Below are 23,714 nucleotides of genomic sequence, written 5' to 3' on the forward strand. Positions count from 1 at the left end.
ATGGGCCCAAGGAAGAAGAACTGGAACTCAACAGATATCTCCCGGAACAAAGATAAAACCAAACACTACAGAAAGGTAACTGTAAATGATGTAACTTAATGAAAGGTAACTGTAAATGATACTTATACATGAAGTGTAGTTTAGAGGCATAATCAAACAAAAGATTAAAAACTGGATTTATCATAGTTTTTCCTTTAAATAGGACTATTTTTTAATGATAAAGATAACAGTATTTTACTGCATTTAAATCTGAAATGAGAAAATTTATCCACACAAGTAATGTAGAAAGTGTACAGTGCATCTGCTAATTAACTGCAAGAAAAAGGTTCTTTTTTTCAGGACTCTGGCAATAAAGGCAGATGTGCTAAAGAAATTTCCATGTAAACACACATTTATTAAAAGCCTTAACAATATTTCAATTATTTATTGCATTTAGTATCTCGTTATTTGTTTACAGGACCAAGATATTTTTATTTTGAAGCACACTTCCCCTTAGTAGCAGCATCTGTGTGTATGTGCATACATGTGCATTTGTCCCTCCAGGGATAACCTTCTCAACCTTCTCCTCCCAATTCCAAACAGGAACTGCATCTTCAATCTCTTTGTTTTCACATATATAGTTATCATAACAATGCTAACAAGACTTTGAAAAATGTCTTCCGTCCCCTCTTGTCACGAAGAGTTTGAAAGCTGACCAGGCTTCAAAGTTCATCCTAAACAAGGGACATTTTTGATGCTCTGGTGAAGATTTTTGCTGTAGGATTGATGGACTAGAGAATGACCACCATAAGCTGGACCTTTTAAAACACCCATGGTTGTATTCAGTGAGACCAAATTAATTTGCCTCCTCCCTTCTAAAGATACTGCTCAAAGTGCAGCTTGATCAACTGCAGGACTAAGAGAAAAATTAAAAGAATTGCAATTCCTCCTTCAGATTTTTATAAGCACTCTTCCTGAATGTTCTTTTATTCAGTTACTCTGTAATTAGTATCAGTTATGATGTACATCCCCCACACCAGCTTAATTAAATCATACATTCAATTCATTGAGTATTCCACTGTTCCCAAAGAACTACAAAATAGCTCTTCTTTAGTAGATAAAGAGGAATTATCACCTCATGGGACAAGCCAAACTGATTGAATCATAAAGTAAGTCTTTATAACTAACTTGGATATTAAATACATTCTAACACAGATATCTTGCTAAAATACTTTTCCCTCTTCCTTTATAAAAAATAACTCATTTTTTCATGCCTAAATCTCTCCTCCAGTTTAACCTTCAAATGACCCAAGGAAAACAGATGGTGAACATGCTCTAGCAAAGCTCTAGTAACCTTTTTGTCTCCTGATTGAAGAGTCACCCCCATGTGCTGAGGCCATCTCAGGGACTGTAACAGTGCAGTGGGTGCAGCATCATCAGCTGTGCAAAGGAGTTGTGCAAAGTCTCCTTCTTGGAAACGCTGCCTCTTGGGTTCTTAAGAGTGTTCTGATCCTCTCCCCTTACTTTTCACAGGCAGAACTGAACCAATTTATTTTTGTTTTCTTTTACTTCTTAACAGTCACTTTCTCTGGCTCTGACAACTCAGAGCATGGTGCCTGATCAGATAATGGATGTTTACATGTGATGGTCAGTGTTTCCAAACTGCTCCATTGTTCCCAGCCTCGGGGTGAAGCCTCGATGCCCATCAAGACAAGAAAGCAACAGGAAAGGAAGGAAGGATTTCCTGCCTGGCAAGAGCAGCCCTGTTTAAATCAGAGATGGAGTTAACCACCCATTCAAACATATGCACATGAAACACTGACACAGATTGCCTGGATCTGCCTTGCACAGGATTACCAAATCCCAGTGAACTGTGTTTAATGAAACAGGATGAGATGATGCCATGCTGGCAGCACGGCAGGCAGAGGAATGATCACAGACTGTCCTTTGTTTGTTTGTCCCTCTGGAAAAACATCCATTCTGTCGCCATCCTCTGCCCTGCTGCAGCCCTTTGAATGTGCTGAGTCGCTTGAGAGATTCTGGGGGAAAATTTACAGCCTGGCTGTCATGTAGATTATGGTTGCTTGGCTGATTAAAGAAGGGTATGTATTTTCTTAATAATTGTGTTTATTCTCAACTTCAGGGTTTGTACCTCCAGCAGGAGTGGGTTTCCTCTTTGAGTTCACACCTGGTGACACCAGTGATGCTTAGGCACTTGACAACAGGGTAGATGTGAAGATCTGCTGCAAAATCTGAGGGATCTCTTTGGTATCCATGGCAATGAAAGACCGACCTGCTGGCAGTGTCCTCTGCAGCCTAGGGAGCAGAATGAGGGACAAAACACAATTAACACCTCAAATTATCTCCCCTACCACAAGACAGCATTCTTCACATTGCTGTCACCATACAATTAAAGGCTTGGGAAAGCAACAGAGGGAGAAACATTTGAGAGCAGCTAGGGCACAGAGTTCCTTTCAGCAACACAAACAAGAGTGTTTCCAGAGCTTTCTATCCACGTCCCCTCTCTGACATGCCAGAACTCCACTTTGATCAAGGTACCAGTGATCCCATGAGGCACCACCACAATTGGTTTGCTGAGGACAGCTACAGATTTGCACTGGAAATGAAGACTTATTGAAAATTGACTACCATGAACCCACAGCTCTTTCACAGCTCTTTCAACAAGTCCAATGTTGTAACTGTGCTCTTTATATTTCTTAGACATCACTGCAGATTACATGGAAATGTATTCTTCTGCCAATATTAACCTGACTTGTTTTTACTCAGAGCTTAACCCACCCTTAAAAGTCAAACTGGATGCATGTCACAAATCCCATCTCCCTCATGTCCAGTTACCAGGCTTGGGGTTTATTTTTTCTGTGCTTTTTACAGGAGATTTTGCTCTATACTATTTCTCCAAGTGAGTAAAAGTGAGTAAAATCTCACTTTTAAAATTAGTTTAAAAAAAATCTGCAAAAGAGAATTCTCTTCTCCTTCCCCCACAGCAGTTACAGGAAGGCTTTGTCTAATTCTGCACTTCCACATACATAGAAATGCATTTCAGTGACAGCACTGTGTGCATTTTCCATACCCAGTGAACTAGGCCATTATAAGATCTCTTACATAGCAGGACAATGTCAAAAACTATTTTTTTCTTTTAAAAATTTCTATCAAAAGTAAATGGACTTTCTGTAATTATAATATTTCAAAATTGATTCTGTTTTGATTAACACAGCTCTGATCTACAGACCTGCAGCCACAACTCATGGTGTCTGTGCAGTTGTATATCTTTCAGCACTTTGCTGCTTAAAGTTATCCACTGAGGGCCAACTCCCTTTCAGATTTCTCTCATTCTCCTCTAGTTGAAAACTCAAACAGAAAATACACTGTTGGTATTTGTGGCTATACCAGCTCTTTGCTGCAGGTACTGGTCCTCAGTGGATGCTAAACATGAAAGAACACCTGGGACAGAATTTCTTTTTTTTTCCCCTTGCGCCCAAACATTTTAAAGTGAAATTATGTAGTAGAACTAAACCCAGGCTTATTGTCTCAGACACTCCAAAGAATTTATGTTTCTAACACAAGGGGTGCATCTGAGTCAAATCTTTGGCTGTTTGGAAGACAAATTAAGTCCAGCATTTTTTGTTTTAATCTCTTTTCTTAGGCCTACACACACTGAACCATATCCTGGGCAATAACAAAGGCACTGTTATGGTTACATGGTGTCATTACATAAGGGTATAGTGCACATCCAGCAGCAGGAGGATGGCATCAGCTGCTCCCTTTGGATGCACAGGATGCTCTGAACTTGTTGGCTATAAGGGATCTGCATGATCCACAAGCCAGTCTCCTCCCTGCCACAACTCAGGAGCTACAGCTTCTCTCCAGTACATTAATAATGAAAATAGTAAAAAAAAGATGTGTGAAAACTCGGATGTGACCTGTCAATGTGCATTGGCAGCCCAGAAAGCCAGCTGTACCCTGGCTTTCTTTCATCAAAAGCAGCACAGCTAGCAGGGAGGAGACTGAGACCCCCACCTGGAGTGCTGTGTACAGCTACACGGTCCTCAGCACAGGAAAGACATGGACCTGTTGGAGTGGGACCAGAGAAGAGCCACAAAAATGGTCAGCAGGATGGAACATCTCTGCTATGAAGACAGGCTGAGAGAGTTGGGGTTGTTCAGCCTGAAGAGGAAAGTCCAGGGAGACCTTATTGAGGCCTTTCAATAAATAAAAGGGGCTCATAAGGACATAGTAAGAGTTTTTACTGGGGCCTGTAATGACAGGATAAGGTGTTAAACTGGAAGAGGGTAGATATAGACTGGTTTTAGACTGGAGATGTGGAAGAAATTTTTACAATGAGAGTGATGATGCACTGGCACAGGTCATCCAGAGAAGTTGTGAAAGATGTCCCTGCTCATGGCAGGAGGGTTGAAATAGATTATATTTGGAAGGTATATATATTATAGTTGGAAGGTATAATATATTATAGTTCGAAGATCCCTTCCAACCAAACCATTCTATGATTTTATGATACTTTGACCAAAACCTCGGCGCAGAACAACAGCATGGGCAACTCACTGCAATGAAAGCATAATTGAGATTAATGCTGAATGAAAGCAAACAGCACTAGGCATAAACCAAACACTTACCTATCTGCCTGGTCTCCCAAGGATCCTATGAATATGGCGAAAGCATTGACTTGAGTGTTGGTGGTCAAGACCTGTGCGAACCTCGCGGGCGGGATCCCGTAACGCTCCAGGTTTGCGTCACTTAGGATGATAACAAAATACTCGTCCGCCTCCTCCTTGGCGATTTCCCGAATGGCGTGTTCTGTCCCTTCCAAGGTATGGTCTCCACTCATGCAGAACTGGGCGTGGGCATGCATGGTCTGTGTGCACAGCATAACCACGTGGGAACACATCAGGTGACTTTAGGAACAAGCATTCATTTCAGCTAGCACAGGAGGGAGTCAATATTCAGTGCTGCTGTACTAGGAGATCCATCAGAAATGCAGACAGTGCTCCAGATAGAAAAGAAGATGCAGCTTTTTGTACATAATATGTCATATTTTAAGACAGGCAGTACTTCGTAAAAATGCCAGTTGGTGAAACAATCAAAACCCACACAGACTGGGCCTTAGGAAAGGTAAAATACTTTGGTCAGCTGCAGTTTGAGTAGATACATTCCTATGTATTTTAAGAAGAAAACAGGTTCCTAATGCTGCAAACAGTTCCTGCATGCTCCCAGTTTGCACTAGACTTCCAAATCCTAGTAGTGTCTTAGTTATTATCAAATATCTGATTCCTGACAGTGGTAGTCACATTTAAAAATGATAAAACATTTTGTTTGAGCTGTTACAAAACAAATACACCATATTCATCAATGAAGCTGTAACCTATGTAGAAGGCCAGGAATTTTAGATGTTACTAAATCAGATTCTTCTAATCAAAGGAGCTATTTCAAAAACAGTTTTTCAAGGAAGCTCAGATACATGCTTCCAGCCTATCAAGCTGCCAACCACGTAAACCTACAATACGCTTAATTTTTCTTCATCCTACTATTGAAAAATTTTGGTGAATACACTCTGCCGTTGTGATTTAGCATGTTTCCAATTTAGCACTGACACATTTTCCCAATGCTACTGTGATGCATTACTTTTCGAAGGTACCATGCTAAATCACTGACCTGGGATCCCTCTGCAGTTTTGAATGAGTCACTTGTGCTCTAATAACACCACATGATTTGGGCAGAGCTATCTATATCACCATATAATCTCTGGAACTTCCCCTGTCCTTTGACAGGAAGTCAAAATGACACATTTAGGGTGTAGAAGTCCAGAATAAACCATACCCAACTTCTACTATTTTGGCACAATTTGTTTTCTGCCATGTCTCTGTAAGGTCCTGTTACATTTAAGGAAATACACAGATTTTCGCTTTCTTGTCTTTATTTTACTATCCTCATGTTTTGTATTCTGTGACCTGCCTACAATTTTATCTTTGCAGTCATAAAATCTTTAATTAACAGCATCACTTTTACCTTAAGAACCTCTAATCTTTGCTTATTGTTCTTGGGAACTTTGTCACTCCCAACCAAGGCAATGTTGAAGCCATCTCCCGAATGTCCAACGATGTCGTACTACAAGAAAGAAACATCATCAGTCACCTGTTAGTCACAAGTGGCCCTTGGCTCATAATGACATAGGACAGATCAAAGACAATTTGCAATTTTCAACAGAAGACCCCAAGTACTGTTCCCTGTTTCTGTCTATGAGCTGTTTAAGGGAACTACTTGCAATTTCTCACTGACATGAAAAGATAGGAAAGAATTGCCAAATAATGAAATTAAGGAACAGTTCCTTATTTCCATGATCTGTTTTTCACATCATCCCACCAACTGCAGAATGGTGATGTGTAAGATCAAGACCTTGCCCTCTCATAATGTCCACGTATTTCTTTTAAAGCAGCAATTTTCACCCTCTTGAGTCTTACAAACAAGAAGCACATTGTTTGAGAGTAGCCCCTATGTTTGATGAATCTTTTTGGTGACCTCATTCTGCTCTGAAAAAAAAAGTATTACAAATCCCCTTTCTTGAAAATCAGCACTCCTTATTTTTGTGCATAACAGATCAAAGCCATTGCTGAAAGTATGTGGAGAAGTGAATTCCAAGAGCCCCTGTCTGTTTTCAAAGGAGATGGTGTGCACATCATTCTCCTGTGAGATGCTGCAAAACTGACATGCAGAACCACAATAGTTCAAATATCCTGGTGAACAAATAAAGCAATATTGCAAAGGCCTCTGATTCATGTGAGAGCTTCATTGTTGTTACATGAAAACTAAGACAAGCTGAGTTATGGCAAGGTCCTGACCTGCCCTTTGTGTTGTGGATGTGGCAGCCACCCCGGGGAGAATTCACGAGCAGGACCAAAACGGATTTAAGAGTTGCCTACACCAAGCAAGAGAGCACAGTGTACAGAATCTGAGCCCAGAGAGACCTGAGCTGGCAATTCCTCAACATGAACATGCCTGTATTCCCCCCTGCCTGACAGGGAGCTCTGATGCAGTATTTTACCTTTCTGTTTTCTTTTTTTCAAGTACTGTTACAGGTTCCTGCTGGGTTCACCATCTCTAATTCCCACATAATCATTTGGTAAAAGGCAGGTCTATTCCTAATAGTTTTTCTGTCTTTTCTTTCCTATTGAAAGACACTTTATTTGGTATAAGTCAGGTCCTAGAGAGAGGAGAAATGGCAGTATTTACAGACAAAGCTCTTTTTGTTTCCACATCACTAATTTGCTTAAAAATGTATCAAAAGAAAGCTAGAGCAGCAGGAACAACACTTTTAAAGGTGACACCTCGCTCTGTTAAAGAGCAAATGTACCACATACTGCAGATTATTTCACCCAAGGTCAGACCATTTTATGACAGCCCCATGTAAACCAGACCTCCTTCCCCTAGGAAACCTTTATATAATCTAGTCCCCACACAATCCCATTTCTTTCTGCTCTGTTGGCTTTTCCCATTTCTGCTCTCCTCAACTCTTACGTGCCTAGTATTTGCTACCAAGCCTCACCTAAAGCTTGCTGTCTGCCACATGCTTTCTCTTCAAAACCTATTTCTTATCACCAATAATGCTTCAGACTCTCTCTTTATGGATATGAAGACATGGCAAAAGAAAATATACAAATTTTGAGAATAATGTTGGGGTTACATTCAACATACTTCCTAAATAAAACAGGAATATATCCTGTTTAATAAAATCTGAACCACAAACAGGGAATGTGTGCATGAGTTTTGTTTTAAAAATTAGAGACTATTCAAATCAGAGAAACTAAATAAAGCAGAGGTTTAATGGAGCAGAAAATATAAAGTGCTCGTGGTTCTTATGCAATGTTAGAAAAGCCCACACATCTTCAGGGTAGGCTCTTAATTATGAAACTTTGCACATCCTCTGCTGAGCAGTTTGGCATTCGTGATCACTTTTAAATCATCACATTAACTATGTAAAGCAAAATGCTGCCATTCTCCTGTGTAAAAAGGCTGATCCCTTCATAGAGGGCTCCTTCCTGGCTTCCTGGATGTCTCCCACTGGCTGTCCTTGTGTCAGCTCTGCCATACTGAGTTCATGGGAATAAGCCAAACTTTGCTTTTTGGGAATATCATTGTGGTTCTTGACATAACATCAGTAACAGACCAAGCTTTCATCTCAAACAGTCTGAGTTTAAACTCAGTGTGACAGCCTGTGTAAGGGGAATTGCTGTATCTCCTGATGAAACCTTAGATGTTGACCTTACAGCAGGGCCCCTTCCACATTCTTGCACAAGGCGGGAACAGACAACCTGGTTACAGGCAAGGCGAGGCTGAAATGATCTGAACAAACTATTGCAGCTATGGAAAGGCATCCACCTGGGAACATCATGTCCTGTCTGCTCCCTGCTCAGAGAGCTGCTTATTATTCTTTGTGTGTGCCCATGCATGCACCCGATATGATACGTGTGCTTATCTTTAGCAGATGTTATCAGTTTCCTTGTTTCTTTGCTGACAGCTTACTATGCTATTTGTGATTTAAAAAGGTTTGGTGAGGCAGCAGGGAAGAAGTGGCTATTTGATTCCTCCTGACTGCTGCATTCTGGGTCAAGTAGGGCCTCCTGAACAGAGTGAGATCCTGCTGCGCTGGGGAAAAGAGGAGCTGTGGTCAACAGCCCCCATGTGCTGGTCCTCATGGTCCTCTGATCCCTCTGGAAGCCAAGTCAAGGACCAGGAGTAGCCAAAATCTAATGAGTGTGAGTTTGGTTTTGGGAAGATCAGCTCCCCAAATTGTGAGGCTGGATGAGTTCACAGCAAGGGAATGTAGCTGCACTGACTTGGATTGACTTAAATCAACCTAAGATTGCAGGCTGGGAGACGCTCTCTGGGAGGGGGGAGGCTCACAGCAAAGTTTTAGAGGTGACAAAACAGAAATGTTTGCCCAGGGGAATGTATGGAATCTGTCACAATTTAGGAAAACAGAGTTTGGGAGAGGAGCAAAACTGGAGTAAAGAAGCTCACTCTGAAATGGCAAAGAAATAAAATCTCTCCTGCAGGAAATTATTACCTCCTCCTGATCTGTGTTCTAGTAAATGAACCCTTAGTGATTTCGTATTTCCTTGGTGCACTCATTGTAAAGAAAAGCTGCAGACAGCTCCTCAGTCCTGGTCAACTTGCAACCCCAACACATGCAGGCACATGCAGACTTTGTCAAAACCAGTTTCCTTCCTTTGCAGTAGCTAAAGACAAGCACAGAAGAAGGGCCTTTGAAAAGCAGGGATCCAATCTAATGCTTTTCCCCCATAAATTCCCTAAGGAGGATTTATGTGGAAGGAGTTACAGTGAGAGAAAAGCTGTGATACAATCTTACTTGAAAATTACTTTGGTTTTCTTTTATCAAATTGCAAGCAAAGGCTCTCAGGACAAATCCAGAAGCAAAGTACATTTGCCATAGTGCAGCTTAATTGAAATAATATATTATTGTGGTACACCAGAGCTTGTTTTCCAATAGCCTCAGGTACACTGAGACAAGGACTGCTCTATTCAGGGTACACAACATGTAAACATGCATCTCGAAATAGCATCATTTTGTTGGTTTCTTTCCATAGGAAATGGTTAATGCAATCTCTGTTCCACTGCCACATTTTGCACTGAATGGATGGTTGCTGCTGCCTAAAATGGGTAAAATGGAAGACTTTGTCTTCTGCAGCTGCCATGCCAAAAGGTTTAATTTCTGAAGGCATTTAAAAAGCTGAAAGAAGATGTGTGCTGAATGTAAAAGGCAGTGTGAATTAGACTCTGCTGGAGGGCTAGATCTTTATAAATCCATCTCTTCTTTGGACAACACCGAACATTCTATTTTTCTGAATTTATTTTAAACCTTTTGTTTATTATTTAAAATAAACTATTCTGCCAAACATGTGGACCATTTCTTCTTTTCCTGAATTAGCAATGCTGCCTCCACAGTAAATTTTACAAACACAGAATGCTAAAAGAGGCATATAAAATCTTCAATATCCCTTTAATATAGCTATAAATAACAATTCAGGCTTTTCCTAACAGTTACATAATATGCTATTTACTGAGTCACAATAGTTTTAAGGCTTCATAAAATTGCTGTTGGATAATTTACTGGACATGCCTCCTCAATCTGCCATTATGTGTGCAAATCACAGTAACTGGGGATGATATAAAAACATACAGTTTGTGACAGACATAGTACTACCTCAGATAAAAAAAGAGAACTTCTGTGCATTGTCAAACAACTGGCACCTAAAATGTTCAAAAGATAGGCCTCCTGTTTTCCCCTTGACAAGGAATGATTCGCTACCTGCACTTATGGGAAATGGAAGTAGGGAGGATGCCCCCATGAGCATAAAAAGCTGAAAAATACCTGCTGCACTTGTCTGGCTTTATAAATGGTAACTTCATTACCTGCTTGGTGCAGTCACATACCCAATACTCAGCTATTCTGTATAAGAAGGCAAGAAGAAACTATTTTCTACCTTCACTCAGTGCTGTTAAGATCATCAGAAAATCAACATCATTCTTGATACCAAGGGGTACCACCCATGAGGAAAGCTCAGCTGGGTAGGATAAAACAGCCAAGAAAAAGCCCATGATTAATTCAAAACTGTATGTAGCAGAGAAGTAAACCAAGCACCATCAGAAAGGTCATCCTGAGCAAAAGTCAGGAATTGCTTTCCAAAGTCTGCACTGCAATTAGATAGCTGAAGAGAAGTCTACTATGTAAATCCCCTTTGCTTAACAAGCTAGATGATCCCCTTGGTTCAACACATGTTTTACAAGATAACCCTCAAATCTGCAGCATATGTTGTTGTGAGCCGTGCAGATGGAGCTACAACAGGGACAGATAACAGCAGGCATATCTGAAGGGCAAAAAAGTCTATTTTTATAAAAACAGGGAAGAAGAGAATAAGGAAATGAAGAAAGAAAAAAAGTGATATATTGCAGATTTTTAATTGAACACTACAGAGCTGTGTGTTCTTCTTTTTCAAATGGTTCCTCTCTAAGAGATGAGAAATGTATGCTACCTTTGCAGACATACCAAACCTTCAGCTTTGTCCTGAGAAAAATCAGCAGCATCATGCAAAGTGTCAAGAGTTGAACAGAAGAGAGTCAGTGATATTTTGAAAAAATCACTGCCTCTCCTGCTCTTTGAAGCCTGACCCATAGATTTTAAAATCACAGAACTGAAGTGAGTTTGTAATGATCTTAACAAATTCTCCACAGTGTCCTGGCTGCATGTCAAGTTCTACATGTCATTCCTTTAGCATGCACTTGAGGGTTCTGGGTTCTCAACTTTAGAGCTGCACTGGAAATAAGGACAAATGGCTATCTGCCATTGTGTTACATCCTTCTCCAGTGTTATCCCTTTCTAAGCCATCTTCCTCAGCTGTGTGAACGAAAAATAATTTATTGCTCAAAATAAGAGCAGAAAGAACAATTGTCCCCTGGTCACCATTTCTGTTTTAGTCAAGGCTTTTTCAGCTTCTTGATTTTTATCTCTTCCACACTGAGCTATTCTTACTAAGTAACTTGCTTAGTTATTTAGTCATTCCTTGTACAGGGACACTTCCACACCCTTTGCAATCTTTGTTACCCTCTTTTCTTTTTCATCTCTACAAGAACTTTTTTGAGATGGGCGAGCAAAATTGCACACATTACTTCTAAAGTGAATGCACTATGGATACTTATAGCAACATTATCATGCATTTTCCTTTCTTCTCTCTTCTCCTAGTAATAGTTTAGAACATTCCATTAGCTTTTTTGACAGCTGGTGAGAATGGAGTGTTCAAAGAACCACACAACATAATTACAAGACATCTTTGTTGGGTACCAGTCTATAGCTGGGAGTGAGGACTAACAGAAAGCTGAGACTTTCTCCCTCTGTATTTAAGATCAAAACTATTTTCTTCCACCTGCAGTACTTTACATTGAAAATCACTAAATGTCACCTACCATTTTACTTCCCGGTCACCATTTATGGCTAGGTCCCTATCCAACTGCTCGTAGCTGGATTTCCCTTGTTACTTTCTTAAATAACTTCATATAATTAGCAACTTTTGTCACCTTCTCATGCCCTTTAACAGATCACTCGTATATACAGAACAACAGAACAGCATGGACTCTGGCACAGATCCCACCAGAACTCCACCACTAAAAAATGACCACCTAGGCTGATTCTTGTATTTTTAGCAGTATTTTCTTTATCTAAGGGATTTCTCTTTTATCCCCAAAAGCCTCTGCAAGGGACTTTGTCAATTGCTTTTGGATAAGGAGACTCTACCAACCAACCAAATTGCTTGTCACACACATAGATGCCTTACTTCCCTTTCCAAAACCATGTTGACTACACCACAGTATCTGATATTTATACTTGTGCCCACTACTTTTCTGTGTGGATGATCCTGCATTTTGCCATACTCATATCTGTGTTGCTCAGATATGCCTGATTTACCAAGTTACACAAATCATGCTGCATAATTGCACTGTCACTGTAAATATTTGTCTTTAACTTTTCTATTATCAGTGAGCAGGAGATACATGAACAGCAGAAGCAATAAAGCCCTGATTTCCAATTATTTTCTAAATTACATTTCTAAATTACATTTACAGTTCCTATGCGGCTTCTCTGGGCTAAGGTAGAAGCTTATGGTTACAGCATTTTCCTCCAGCAGGATTACATAGCATCACTCTCTACCCAGCATATCTTCATTATGTTTTCAGGAATGTGACTTTGGGAGGAAAACCATAGTTTCAAATTTGTTTGAAATTCTGCAACATGCTCCATTTCATAAAGTTTAAGGGCAAGAAAGCATTACTGCCAAAGAAGATTGTCGGACATGCCTTGTTTTGTTAGGAAAAAACTAACGCCTGTCTCCTCTTATATACTTTTCTCTTGAAAAATAGAAGTGTGCATGATTAGGCTTTAGAAGACATTCGAAAAGCACATGCCTGATTTTGTACATGAGACTCTATGGAAGCACAGAAACCTGTAGAATCATGTTGTTGGAGGAACAAGGTGAAGACCTGTTCTGAATTGATTTCTATTAACTTTCTTTAGGAGATTTTATGTTTTGTTCAGATATATTTTAATTCTTATGTTTGATATGCTCTTCCGTAAAGGTAGTGGACATTTCCATTCTTCCATAAACACAGTGTATGTCCAGAATTAACTGGAGACTGCCATTTCTATCTTCTTTATGGCTAAAGAAACATGGTCTAGACCTTGTTTAGGCTTACTGAGACAAAAAGAGCATTAAATTTATTTACATTTCATTTGCAGGCTGCCATTAAATAAAACCTAGTATGTTTCACTACAAGAAATTATTTCTTCCTTTCAGTTAACTAAAAGAGGGAAGGGACAAAGAAGTCTGGTCTCTTCCCATGACCAAGTACTGATGTATGCACTCGGGGTGGATGGAAGGACATTGTATCTCTGCATGTCCTGAAGCTCCTATTTACATGTGTTTTGTAGGCTCCAGTGTTTCTTCTCAAAGAAACAGATAAAACCAGAAACAAACCCCAGCAAATCTCACTAAATCAAAGTCTTAGATTGAATACTCCCCTGCTGAAATGTGTAATGTTTCCTACCCTCTCACTAGTGCTATTTTTCAGGTTGCTAGAAATAGATTAATGTCTTTATTTCCTTGTGGGAATGAATAATATTCTTTGGCTAGACTGACTGCTGAAACACTTTTTCCAGTGCTGCACACAGGCTGTGCAATAACCCCAGAGCTCCCAGCCCAGCTGCAATTACCTTGAATTTGTGCTCATAGTTCTCAAAAGCTTCCATGACCATGCAGACGGCCTCCATGGAGCGCTCCAGGCGCCCATCCACGCCGTTGAAGCGGTACATGCTGCCCGAAACATCCACCACCAGGCGCAGGCGCTTGGGCTTCTGCTGGGGGCTCCCCGGCTGCCAGGGAAACACCACAGAACTCAATCCTCAGAAATGGGAAAGCTGAATATCAGTAAAAGTAAAATATTCCAAAAGGAAACCCAAGGCACTTTGCAAATCAATAAAATTTTATCCAGCAAACACTGTTGGTTTTGCTGTTGTAGTTTTTTTTTTCCAAGAACAAAAAACCCAACTATTTTTCTATTTCAAACCAGTTATTTGACAGATAACTCAGCTCATTGCTTCCTCTTACCTTCAATGACTGGAAACAAAATACCTCAAAACATTCCACACATGCTTGTCAGGAAAAAAAATTTCTGTTTCAGTTTTGATTATTAACATTTTATTTCAGTAAAGAAACTCTCAAATTTGGCAGAAAGAGCTCTTTCTACTCTTTTCTGCCATTTCATAATGGAAATGCTTTTCCTTGGCATGTAGTACTAACAGTGACTGTATATGACTGTAAAAACTTGTCTGCTGAGGTTAATAACATTCCAAAAATGTTTGAAATCTTGTTCTGATTAACTACTAGTTCCATCTTCATTCTAATGCTGAAACCATTCCTTTTTTCTGAAAACAAATTCCATCTGTTCTAACAATTTTTGGCACAGTACATTGAAGGGAGGTGTTTTATTTAGCATGCAATGAGATGTGTCTGGATTTAAGTATGAGGCTATTAAAGATGACCTGACAAAAAAATCCCAGTCACAATATAAACAAATAGCTAAAATGTTCCTTTTACCTGTAAGGGATTTCTGTACTTTGTTTTTTAATAGACTGTGCCATCTCTGTCCTTCCAGAAACAAAGGAAGGCCCATTAAATACTACATTTTTTCCCTAAATGAATCATTTTTACATAGCCTTAAAACTGATACATTGAGTAAATATATTTTGAAAAAATGAGAATTGATGTTTCAATCACTTTTCCCTTACTGATCTTTCACACAAGCAGTGGCAATTTACATAAATCATTCAAAGCAACCTAAGGACCAAATAGCATAAAAAAATAATACCAGGGATTTATCACATGTGGGTAGCTGACATACAAAAAGATGCTGTACTCAGCCATTTAACAAGACCAACTTAGTGCACTTAAAAATTGCAATCTGTCATTAAGTATTACTGTTAAATATTATGGACTAGCCCCACTAGTTTTGGCCAGGTTTAGTTGGTCTGATTCAAGTGGTTTCACTGTTGCTGACTCACACAGATCTAACTGCAAAGCCTTCTAAGGAATGGCTGAATCAGGTTATAGGACAGTCAACTTTAGCATATCTTAATGGCTTTTCCTCACACTTTTTTTTTTTATTATAATTTTTATTCTTGTGAATCCAAGTATCTGTGGAATTTGAAATTATTTTTGTACCATGAATAAGGAACATACATTTGTAAAACACTTTTTTTAAACTTCCAAAGGGATCAGCATATTTGTTAACAAAAATTAAGCTAGTGAGAAAATATTTTCCTTTTTTCTATAAAAGCAAACAAAATAAATATTTTCTTCTAACTGCCTTCTGATCATCAAAATACAAAATAAGAACATAAAAAAACTGTTGTACTGGATCAAAACTTAGCACTGCCTAGATTGGTGTCCCCCTTCTGAGGGTGGCCAATAGGAAATATTTATGCAAGACTATAAGAAGAGGTACAGCAAATTTTCCATCCAGTGGTTGCCTCTGTGCCAGGGACATCCCAAGCCAGAGATATTTTTCTGAGTTTCTCATCCAAATAACCTACTCAAACTCCAAAGAGATGCACTGTACAGTCACTATGAAATCAGCAAACTGGTTAAGCTCTTCTCCACCTTTCCCTGGCTCTTGTTGGACACTTACTTGTGGCTCAAGTTCTCCACGTCGTTTATATATGGCTTTTTCTCCTGTCAGCCCATCAATGATTTTGGCATCATCCAGCTCTCCAACAGCTTGGTGTCTCAGCCATTGTCTTTCTTTACCCTTGGCCTACAACAGAAAAGATGTGATGTGAGTGTGTGTCAGACAATGTAAGGCCTACTGCACATGACATACACATTCATTTCTTTGTAATGATGTGATAGTTTTGGCCTAAGTCAAAGAAATCCAAAAACGTGTTCACAGCTGTTCTGGTCTTCTCTGAAAGAAAAATCAACACTGACAAATAACATGTTCCCTCTGTAACCTGGTCTTTTTTCAGTAGTTTCATTTATGGGAGTATAACTGGGAACTGCAAAAATGTTAACCCTTCCTCTTGCAAATATGCTGAAAATGTGTGTGGAAGGCCTGTTCAGATACACATACAACTGAAGGGACACACAACCTGACCATTTGTTAGGTGTTTTCAATCCACACAGAACAAGAAAAAGCCATTGGGTGACTTAAAAAACTAAACAGTATCCATTTTATCCACTTTAGGCAATGGTATATGGTTGCTTTTAAAACAGTATTAACAGTATAAACTAATTCCAAATTAAAAAAAACCTACTTTTAAAATTGTGATACTCAAGAGACAGTCCAAGAAGCACTTCTTTTGTTTTAGTTGAAAGGACATTGGTTATCTACAGCCTGACTTGATGAAAATACATTACAATCCATGAACTCAAACATCCATGGAACTCTGTGGAGAGTTTAGTTCAAGCATGGCTTAAAGAAAATGCCATGAAGGCATACCATTGAGAGAAAAGTAAAAGGTAGTTGTAAAGCAGTTCCAAAAGCAGTTCCCAGGCTTGATTTCTATAAACAATTAGGCTCTCTCATGCATCACTTTATAAACAATAAGGTTCTCAGACAGTCTTCCCATAACAAGCAAAACACCCTCTCTGGGAAAAGATGGCACCTTGGGAACAGATTTGGAAGTTTTGGGAACCTTTCATATCACGTCGGGGTCACCATTTATTGAAGTGAAGGAGTTCGATGCATCAATCGGATGGTCGTCTCCCCTTCACTTCAATAGAACTCCTGTACACAGAGCATGCAGTTAAGATTGAAGATCAAGTGCTTCAATATTATAAGCAACATCTTTAAGCATGTTTTCAAAGGTTAGCTTCATCATACATAAGGCACAATAGGTTTATAATACATAAGATCCCGTAAAGACAGCAAAGTCTGTATATATGGGGTTTATGATTTATTTAATTTGTTTAAATCTTTGTGTTAAAATTGCTCATTCTAGTAGTAAGCCCAACAAGGAAAGACAATTTTGAATTTGTATACATATAATGCTTTTGCCCTCTCAGCAAATTTCTGGTCAGCAACTGGAGGAAAATCAAATATCCAACAGGACTCAAACTGCCTTAAACATTGACTTTCAGGAATGAAAATCAATTCTTCTCTGATGAGCAGGAAGTCTTATATTACAAATCATCAGTAAACTGCAGGCCTGGGATTTGAAAGGATGAATCTTTATAGTTCTATACAAGGTAATGACTTCTTCAGGTTCAGAGAATCTTTGATTTTGCTTTGGACTAAATGTATGAGGTTTTGTTTCAGTGTGTAGAGAAGGAGTTCTGGACTTCAGACTACTGCCTATAATTGCTCAAGATTAATGGACTCCTTGCCCATGAAAATCAGGGGGCAGCAAGACTACAAAGCCACAGAAAAATGTTTTGATTAACAAAATCAAAAGCTTTACAGATGCTTCCTGATGGGAAGGGAAAACAATGTTTCCCAAAAAACATGGAAACCTCAGCCTTTTAGTAAATCACAGAAGGGAAAGTTGAAAAGATTTCTGAGGTTGTGAATTCACCAATTGTGTTCTCTGATACATTTGCATGGTGCTGCAGTCAACTGAGCTTTAAGCCACTTTGGCAGCAGGGCATCCATGAGTTTGTTTGTACCACCAACTAGGAATTTCTGCAGTCATTAAATATGCCTGGGATGAAAGTTAAATCCCTTCTTCCACAGGATCACTGATCCCTTTGTTGCCTTCAGAGTAGTGTAACATCCACCTGTGAATTCCCAGTGACCTCTACGTGTCCCACCAAAAAAACCTTTCAGTTTAAAAGACTTTACAATTTTAAGAGAAAACCATCACTAACATACACACACACCTTGTTTTGATAATATAATTACACGCCTTTGTCTGTAAATGTCAGAGAAAAAGTTGCATATGTGACGTTATCACATCTAAATATGTAGCTTGTAATGGTAGAGGATGTATTAAACACTCCCAGTTGTGGTCTGCATTTATTTCTGGGAAAACATTACACAAATGTTCCCTTAGCTGCTGAAATCATGAAAATACTACTGGCAGGGCACAGGGTTTTTCATATTTCCAGCTTTCCAAGCCATGCTTATTATAGGGCTGCTTCTATTTTACTCTTGCTGCTATAGCCAGACTGTTCCTACATGGTCTAAATCAGACAGTGCCCAGCAGGCTCAGTAACTCAGACTCAGGTTTGCCCAGTTTAAATATAGGGGCCTAAATGGTGCTCAGAAGCTACAGGGACAGTTGCCCCTAGTTCTCTCTGCAATCATCAATAATGAGAGAAGTACTTGCTGTAAAGCAAGTCACCTTACATTAAAGAAGGTCTTTCTGAGTGACTGACTGACCACAACCTTTTGAATTTGGAGTTCAGACAGACAAGCTTCAGGGGAGAGAAGAAAGAGCCCATCAGTGACAGGATTTCCTGGACTTCTGGCTTTGCTACTTCTACAGAATATAAACAAAAACTCATTATGTTTTGATAACGTTGTTCAAAGAGCTGACAGAGATCAGCAAGTTATAAAAAGCAAAATGAACAATGAAATTACATTCTCAGACTATGTTTATGTATCACTTTGAAGGATCTGCCTATTCCAAAAATTTCTTTCTGCTGCTACTAACTTTTGGCAAGCCATAGACAACTAGAACCATATCGCAGTCTCTTGATTCTAGGGAGGTAAAATTTAATAAAATTAATATATTTTAAACAAACCCACAAAAATAAAAATAAAAAGGCACATATTAAAGGGAAAATCCAAGTTAAATGAACATGGGCAACATATTTGGATTATGTGAACACAATTTTAAAACAAAGCAAACTAACATTTTTAAAAAGCCAAATACATTCTCTACTGAGAAAGTAGTTTGGGATTTTCACAAAGTTAAAAACACATAGACAATCTGAGTTGCAAATTTTACTGCAAATGAACTTTGTCATTGGTTTCTTATTTGAGATATAAGAAATGACTGACTCATAACAGAAAGAAAACTGTTCTAGTTGAGAACTCAAGGTGTACACAGGACTATACAGAAAATAATGGGAGACAGATGCACAGCTCTTCTTGAGGGCTGGATGAATTACCATGCTGAAGAATTCAACAACTTTTTTTCCCTCTCAAAAACCTCACATGAAATGTGTTTGTACTCAGCTTCCTCATTAACAAAACGCATTTTGCAACTGATTAACTCCTATTATAATTTATCTTCATTTTTCTAGGTCATCTTCTAATAAAATCCTTACCAAAATCTATATAAAATTTATAAAGTTAAAAATTTTCTTTCACTATTGCTCTTATTCTTTGCCTAGCTTTTTCAAATTCAGTAATTTGTTTTATTCATAATAAATTACTTTTCCTAACTTTGTGGTTAGCTGTTACAGGTTTTGGCAGGAAGTTAGCAGTCTCATAAAATATTGCAGCTTATAAGACTTTGCCTTGATATTAAAATGACCTTTTTGAAAAAAGCAAGAGGATATGCCTCCTTATATTAAAATATGTTATTTTTTTATTATGACTAACATGACCCCTGAATATAAGAATTTTGACTCCAAGGGACAGATAAGACAGACTCAAAAAATGTTTTAAACTGGAGATTCACTTATTGACTTCATACCCAGAGTGTGCTTCCAATAGCATGTGTGCCAATAACCTGCCTAGATATAAATGTTGTAGACAAAACTGAGATTTACATCTAATTCTTTTTCAACAGAGACCTGTCTTTATAAGCCAAAAGTCTGTGTCCTGAACTGAAACACATACTAAGTGCATGAATTACCTAATTATGCCCAACTTAAATGTTCATTACAGGAGGAGTTCTCTGAATTGGTACATTCATAATAAAACTGGCTAATGGTTCTTTGTGTATATATGTGATTATAGTAATGCTGTTGTAGCTACAAAGGTTTAAAGGTAAAAATAAGGCAAAGAAATATAACCCTTCTTACTTGCAATACCAGGGCACTGGATACTGGATTTCTTTGTCCAGGAGGAGGCTGTTTATCATACAGACTGATTTCTTTTTGTATTTCAGTTTTATTGTTAAGACACAGCACAGTGACTAATAAACTAAGGTATATATACAATAGTGGTTAGTAGCCCTCAATAGAAATAATCAAATATGTCTTATAAGGAGTAATTCACTTTTCCTTTAATTTTCACTGAAGATTAGCAGATGCCTCCTAGAAACTATGCACTTACAAATTTATTTACCCTGTACATGAACATTAGTATTAAAAAAATCAGAACAACCACCACGTCAGTTACCAAAAGAAAGGCAAACTGCTGGTTTTGGTGAGTCTCCACTTAGGAGATTTAGGCTATGCCTATTTCTATTACCAAGAGTCAAAAAAACCTAAGAAAAACCCATGTTTTCAGCTGCATATGTACTAAAGCTCCTACCTGGAGTGGGTGCCTCTTTTAATATCTATAGCATTTGCACTTCACAGCTAAAAAATACTCTTGGACTGGAGGTAAAGACAAAGACTGGGCTCTACATACCTTTACAAATTCTTTTCATAGTGTGTAATAGTATTTTCTGTCACAAAACTGTGCTCCTGAGTAAGTACTCTCTATAAGGTGTGGGATGGGAATAAGGGAACATTAGAGAACAGTAGAGATGAGCACTGAGATTCACATGTAGGCTGCCTTTTAAAACAGAAATATGAAACTGTTCTTCCTAACTGATTATAACCTGAACTTGCTTTTAGCCTTCAAAGGTGTGACTACCAGATGTTAACAGGATATTAGCAGGATAGTATTTGGGGCCTAATGCAATGACCTCCCTGTGTTCCTTTATCAGAGAATCGAAGATTACCTGCAGATTGTCCAAGATGATGCGGAGTGACTGAACTTGACGTCGGACTGCTCCAGAGAACCTTTCGTAAGTTGATGCATCATATTCACTCATCTGAATCTCTTTCAATCTAAAGGAAAGAATAAGGAGCTAAGAACAGTTTAGGGAACATGCATATCTTCCATTTACTTACTAAACTAAAAGTTTATTTACTTGGTAACAGGGAAATTTATACTGCAACAAGCACACAGAAGAGATGAATCAGAGAATCAGAGAAGTGGCAGCTGCTCTTGTGAATTTTTGATAAGGCAGATGTTCACCAATGTCTACAGGGACTCTATCACATTACAACCAATTTAAGTTAATAATATATCACTCTCTCCTAATATGCTTTAAAGAAGTAAATCAGAGGTTCTGAAAAATGTGATCAAATTTGAAAGGTTTTGTTGGCTCAGGTGTTGCTATCTGTACATAAAAGGATCACGAGTTCATTACTTCACTGTCGGAGTATTTTAAACATATCCTGATTCCTGCTTCAACACAAAGGTTAAGGAAAATACTATAAAATCTGTCCTTGAAGACCTAAAAATAGTAACTGTTTCAAATACTTATCTTAAAAATAGTACTGTTTCAAATACTTATCTTTGTGCTTCATTAAATGAAGAAACCTTGAAACAAAGAAGTTTTAAATGAACATTAACAAAAACGTGCTCCCCCCATAGAAAATGAGTCATGCACTATCCTGTCCAGAGGCCCATAGCAGAGAGCACACCTGCACCATGAAAACAATACATGCTTTTTTTATAAGCAAAGATGTGTCCATTTCAAGTTCTGTACCACTTTTTGAGCAGCATAGCTTAGCAGAACAGGTGAAATTCACTATTGGAATGTAATTACGGAGGTCCAGCAGTGAAGAATGAGCTAGGGAACAGCAGATATGCTGGGAGTGCTCACTGTTCAGTACTTGCCATGACCCAAAAACACTCAGAGAGGCAGCAGTCATGTACCTGCCCACCCCACCCCCAGCTTGTGGCTGGGTTCAGTCCTGAGCTAAAACATACTGGCCTATCTGTGCCCAGCCCATTTCAAACAAGCACTTCATAACAGCATAATCTCACTCACAGTGTGTAAAAAATACAGTGTTTTTCACTGAACTATAAATGGATAGTAAAGTATGTATAGGCTAATTTTATTTTTAATGGCAAATTTTTATAACACAATCACAAGTTAATTGCCTGGATCGTGAAGTATACCTGAGAATTGCTGTTTAGACCAACCCTTTGAAGATAATATTAAAATCAAACATCAAATCTTTGTTGTCTCTATTATGATGTCTTTTTCTATTTGACATTTTGTATACACATAGTCATTATGGGCAACTCTTATTCATTAGAGGCAGGAAAAAGTAACTTTCAGTGCTGCACATTTAATTTCATGAATCCTGTCAACAGAGTTCAGTACCATCAGATCTATAAAAGACAAAAAGAAGCTCACATGCCCTTTTACTTTGTTGCACTCTACATAAATCCAAAGTGAAAGATAGTTCAGAAAAATACAATGAAAAATACTGCATCTATTCCAGAATAGTTAATTTCATTTTTGTCAAATAGGGCAATTTAAGATATTTACCACTAGAAATATTATCTAGCCAGGAAAGCATCAATAACTTTTATATGAAATTTCTTCTCTCCAGATAATCCTGTATAAACAAAGCAGTGAAATCTGCAGTTTCCTTTTTCTTTTTTTTTTTTTCTGTCAGCCTGAGGACTACAACCTCCCTATTTTTATCTGTTAGTTCCCACAACTATAAAAGTGATACAGAATAATGATCCAAGTCAAATGTGGTTTCATAATAGGCTACATTTGCAGCTGGTACACACCAGCCCACTTGGGTTTTGCAGGACAGGAATTGTTACCTCATGTACAGTTACCCAGATTTTACAGGGCATAGCTGTATTGTTCCCACAGCATGAAGCAGTCGCCAGGAATTTCCCCTTTTCTCTGTTTTAGTAAATCACCACATAGGCAGTAGAAACTCATCAAAGCTTGCCAGGTGGACATATGCACAGACAGATGTACAGTATCCAAGACCATACATATCCATAGTTTCTATTATGAAGCAGCTCAGAAGCAATTTTGAAGAGGGGGGATGCTTTTTTAATATAAAATACCAGAGATTGACTTGAGAGTTCAGTTGGTGGAAGAAATATGAAGCTCTGTGCATATTCTGGGAAAGAGTAACTGGTAATCACACATTACACTCATGCTGAGAAGACCTGCTGTTTGTGTTAATTAGCTGCTGAAGCTTAATAGTTCAAATTAGAAAATCACAGAATATTCTGAGGTGGAAGTGACCCACAAGGATCATCAAGTCCAATTCTTAGGTGAATGGCCCATACAGGGATCAAACCCACAATATTTTTAGCACCATGCTCTAACCATCTGGCTATAAAGCTTTCAAACAGAAGCAATTTGCTTGAAGTGGTCCATTTTGAAAGACACTTATTAAGTGATTAATTCCTAACAACATACAATCTGGATTCATCATAATTCAAAGAAATTTTCATATAATCTATTTCTTTTAAAAAAGATAAATATTTACCTCCATCTCCTTCTCCATCTAGCTATGTTGTACTTTACCATATCACACAGTCATTTTAACACTGTGGCTTAATTCAATAAAACATTCCATATATCTTGCCCAGAACAGCTAAAGAACATGTGCTAGTAATTTCTTTAAGTGATAATGAACAGGGTAAGGGAGCTGATACATGCAGGTAAGAAAGAAAATTCTTTTCAGCCATCTCTTTCAAAT

The 23,714-nt window shown here is 38.4% G+C and overlaps 1 protein-coding gene across 1 annotated transcript in view; it reads right to left on the bottom strand.

The window, feature by feature from the left end:
- Window positions 1-373: 373 nt before the first annotated feature.
- VWA8 (von Willebrand factor A domain containing 8) overlaps window positions 374-23,714 on the bottom strand; it is a 182,782-nt gene continuing 159,441 nt past the window's right edge. Inside the window, exons 40-45 of the mRNA XM_058018846.1 lie at window positions 20,921-21,029; window positions 15,766-15,891; window positions 13,793-13,951; window positions 6,022-6,120; window positions 4,632-4,870; window positions 374-2,295 (exon numbers count right to left, since the gene is read on the bottom strand). Coding sequence (XP_057874829.1) covers window positions 2,187-2,295; window positions 4,632-4,870; window positions 6,022-6,120; window positions 13,793-13,951; window positions 15,766-15,891; window positions 20,921-21,029 — 841 coding nt within the window. The 3' untranslated portion in view covers window positions 374-2,186. The remainder of the gene's footprint in view (window positions 2,296-4,631; window positions 4,871-6,021; window positions 6,121-13,792; window positions 13,952-15,765; window positions 15,892-20,920; window positions 21,030-23,714) is intronic.

Source organism: Melospiza georgiana, chromosome 2 (assembly GCF_028018845.1).
Source record: "Melospiza georgiana isolate bMelGeo1 chromosome 2, bMelGeo1.pri, whole genome shotgun sequence".
Lineage (NCBI taxonomy): Eukaryota > Metazoa > Chordata > Aves > Passeriformes > Passerellidae > Melospiza > Melospiza georgiana.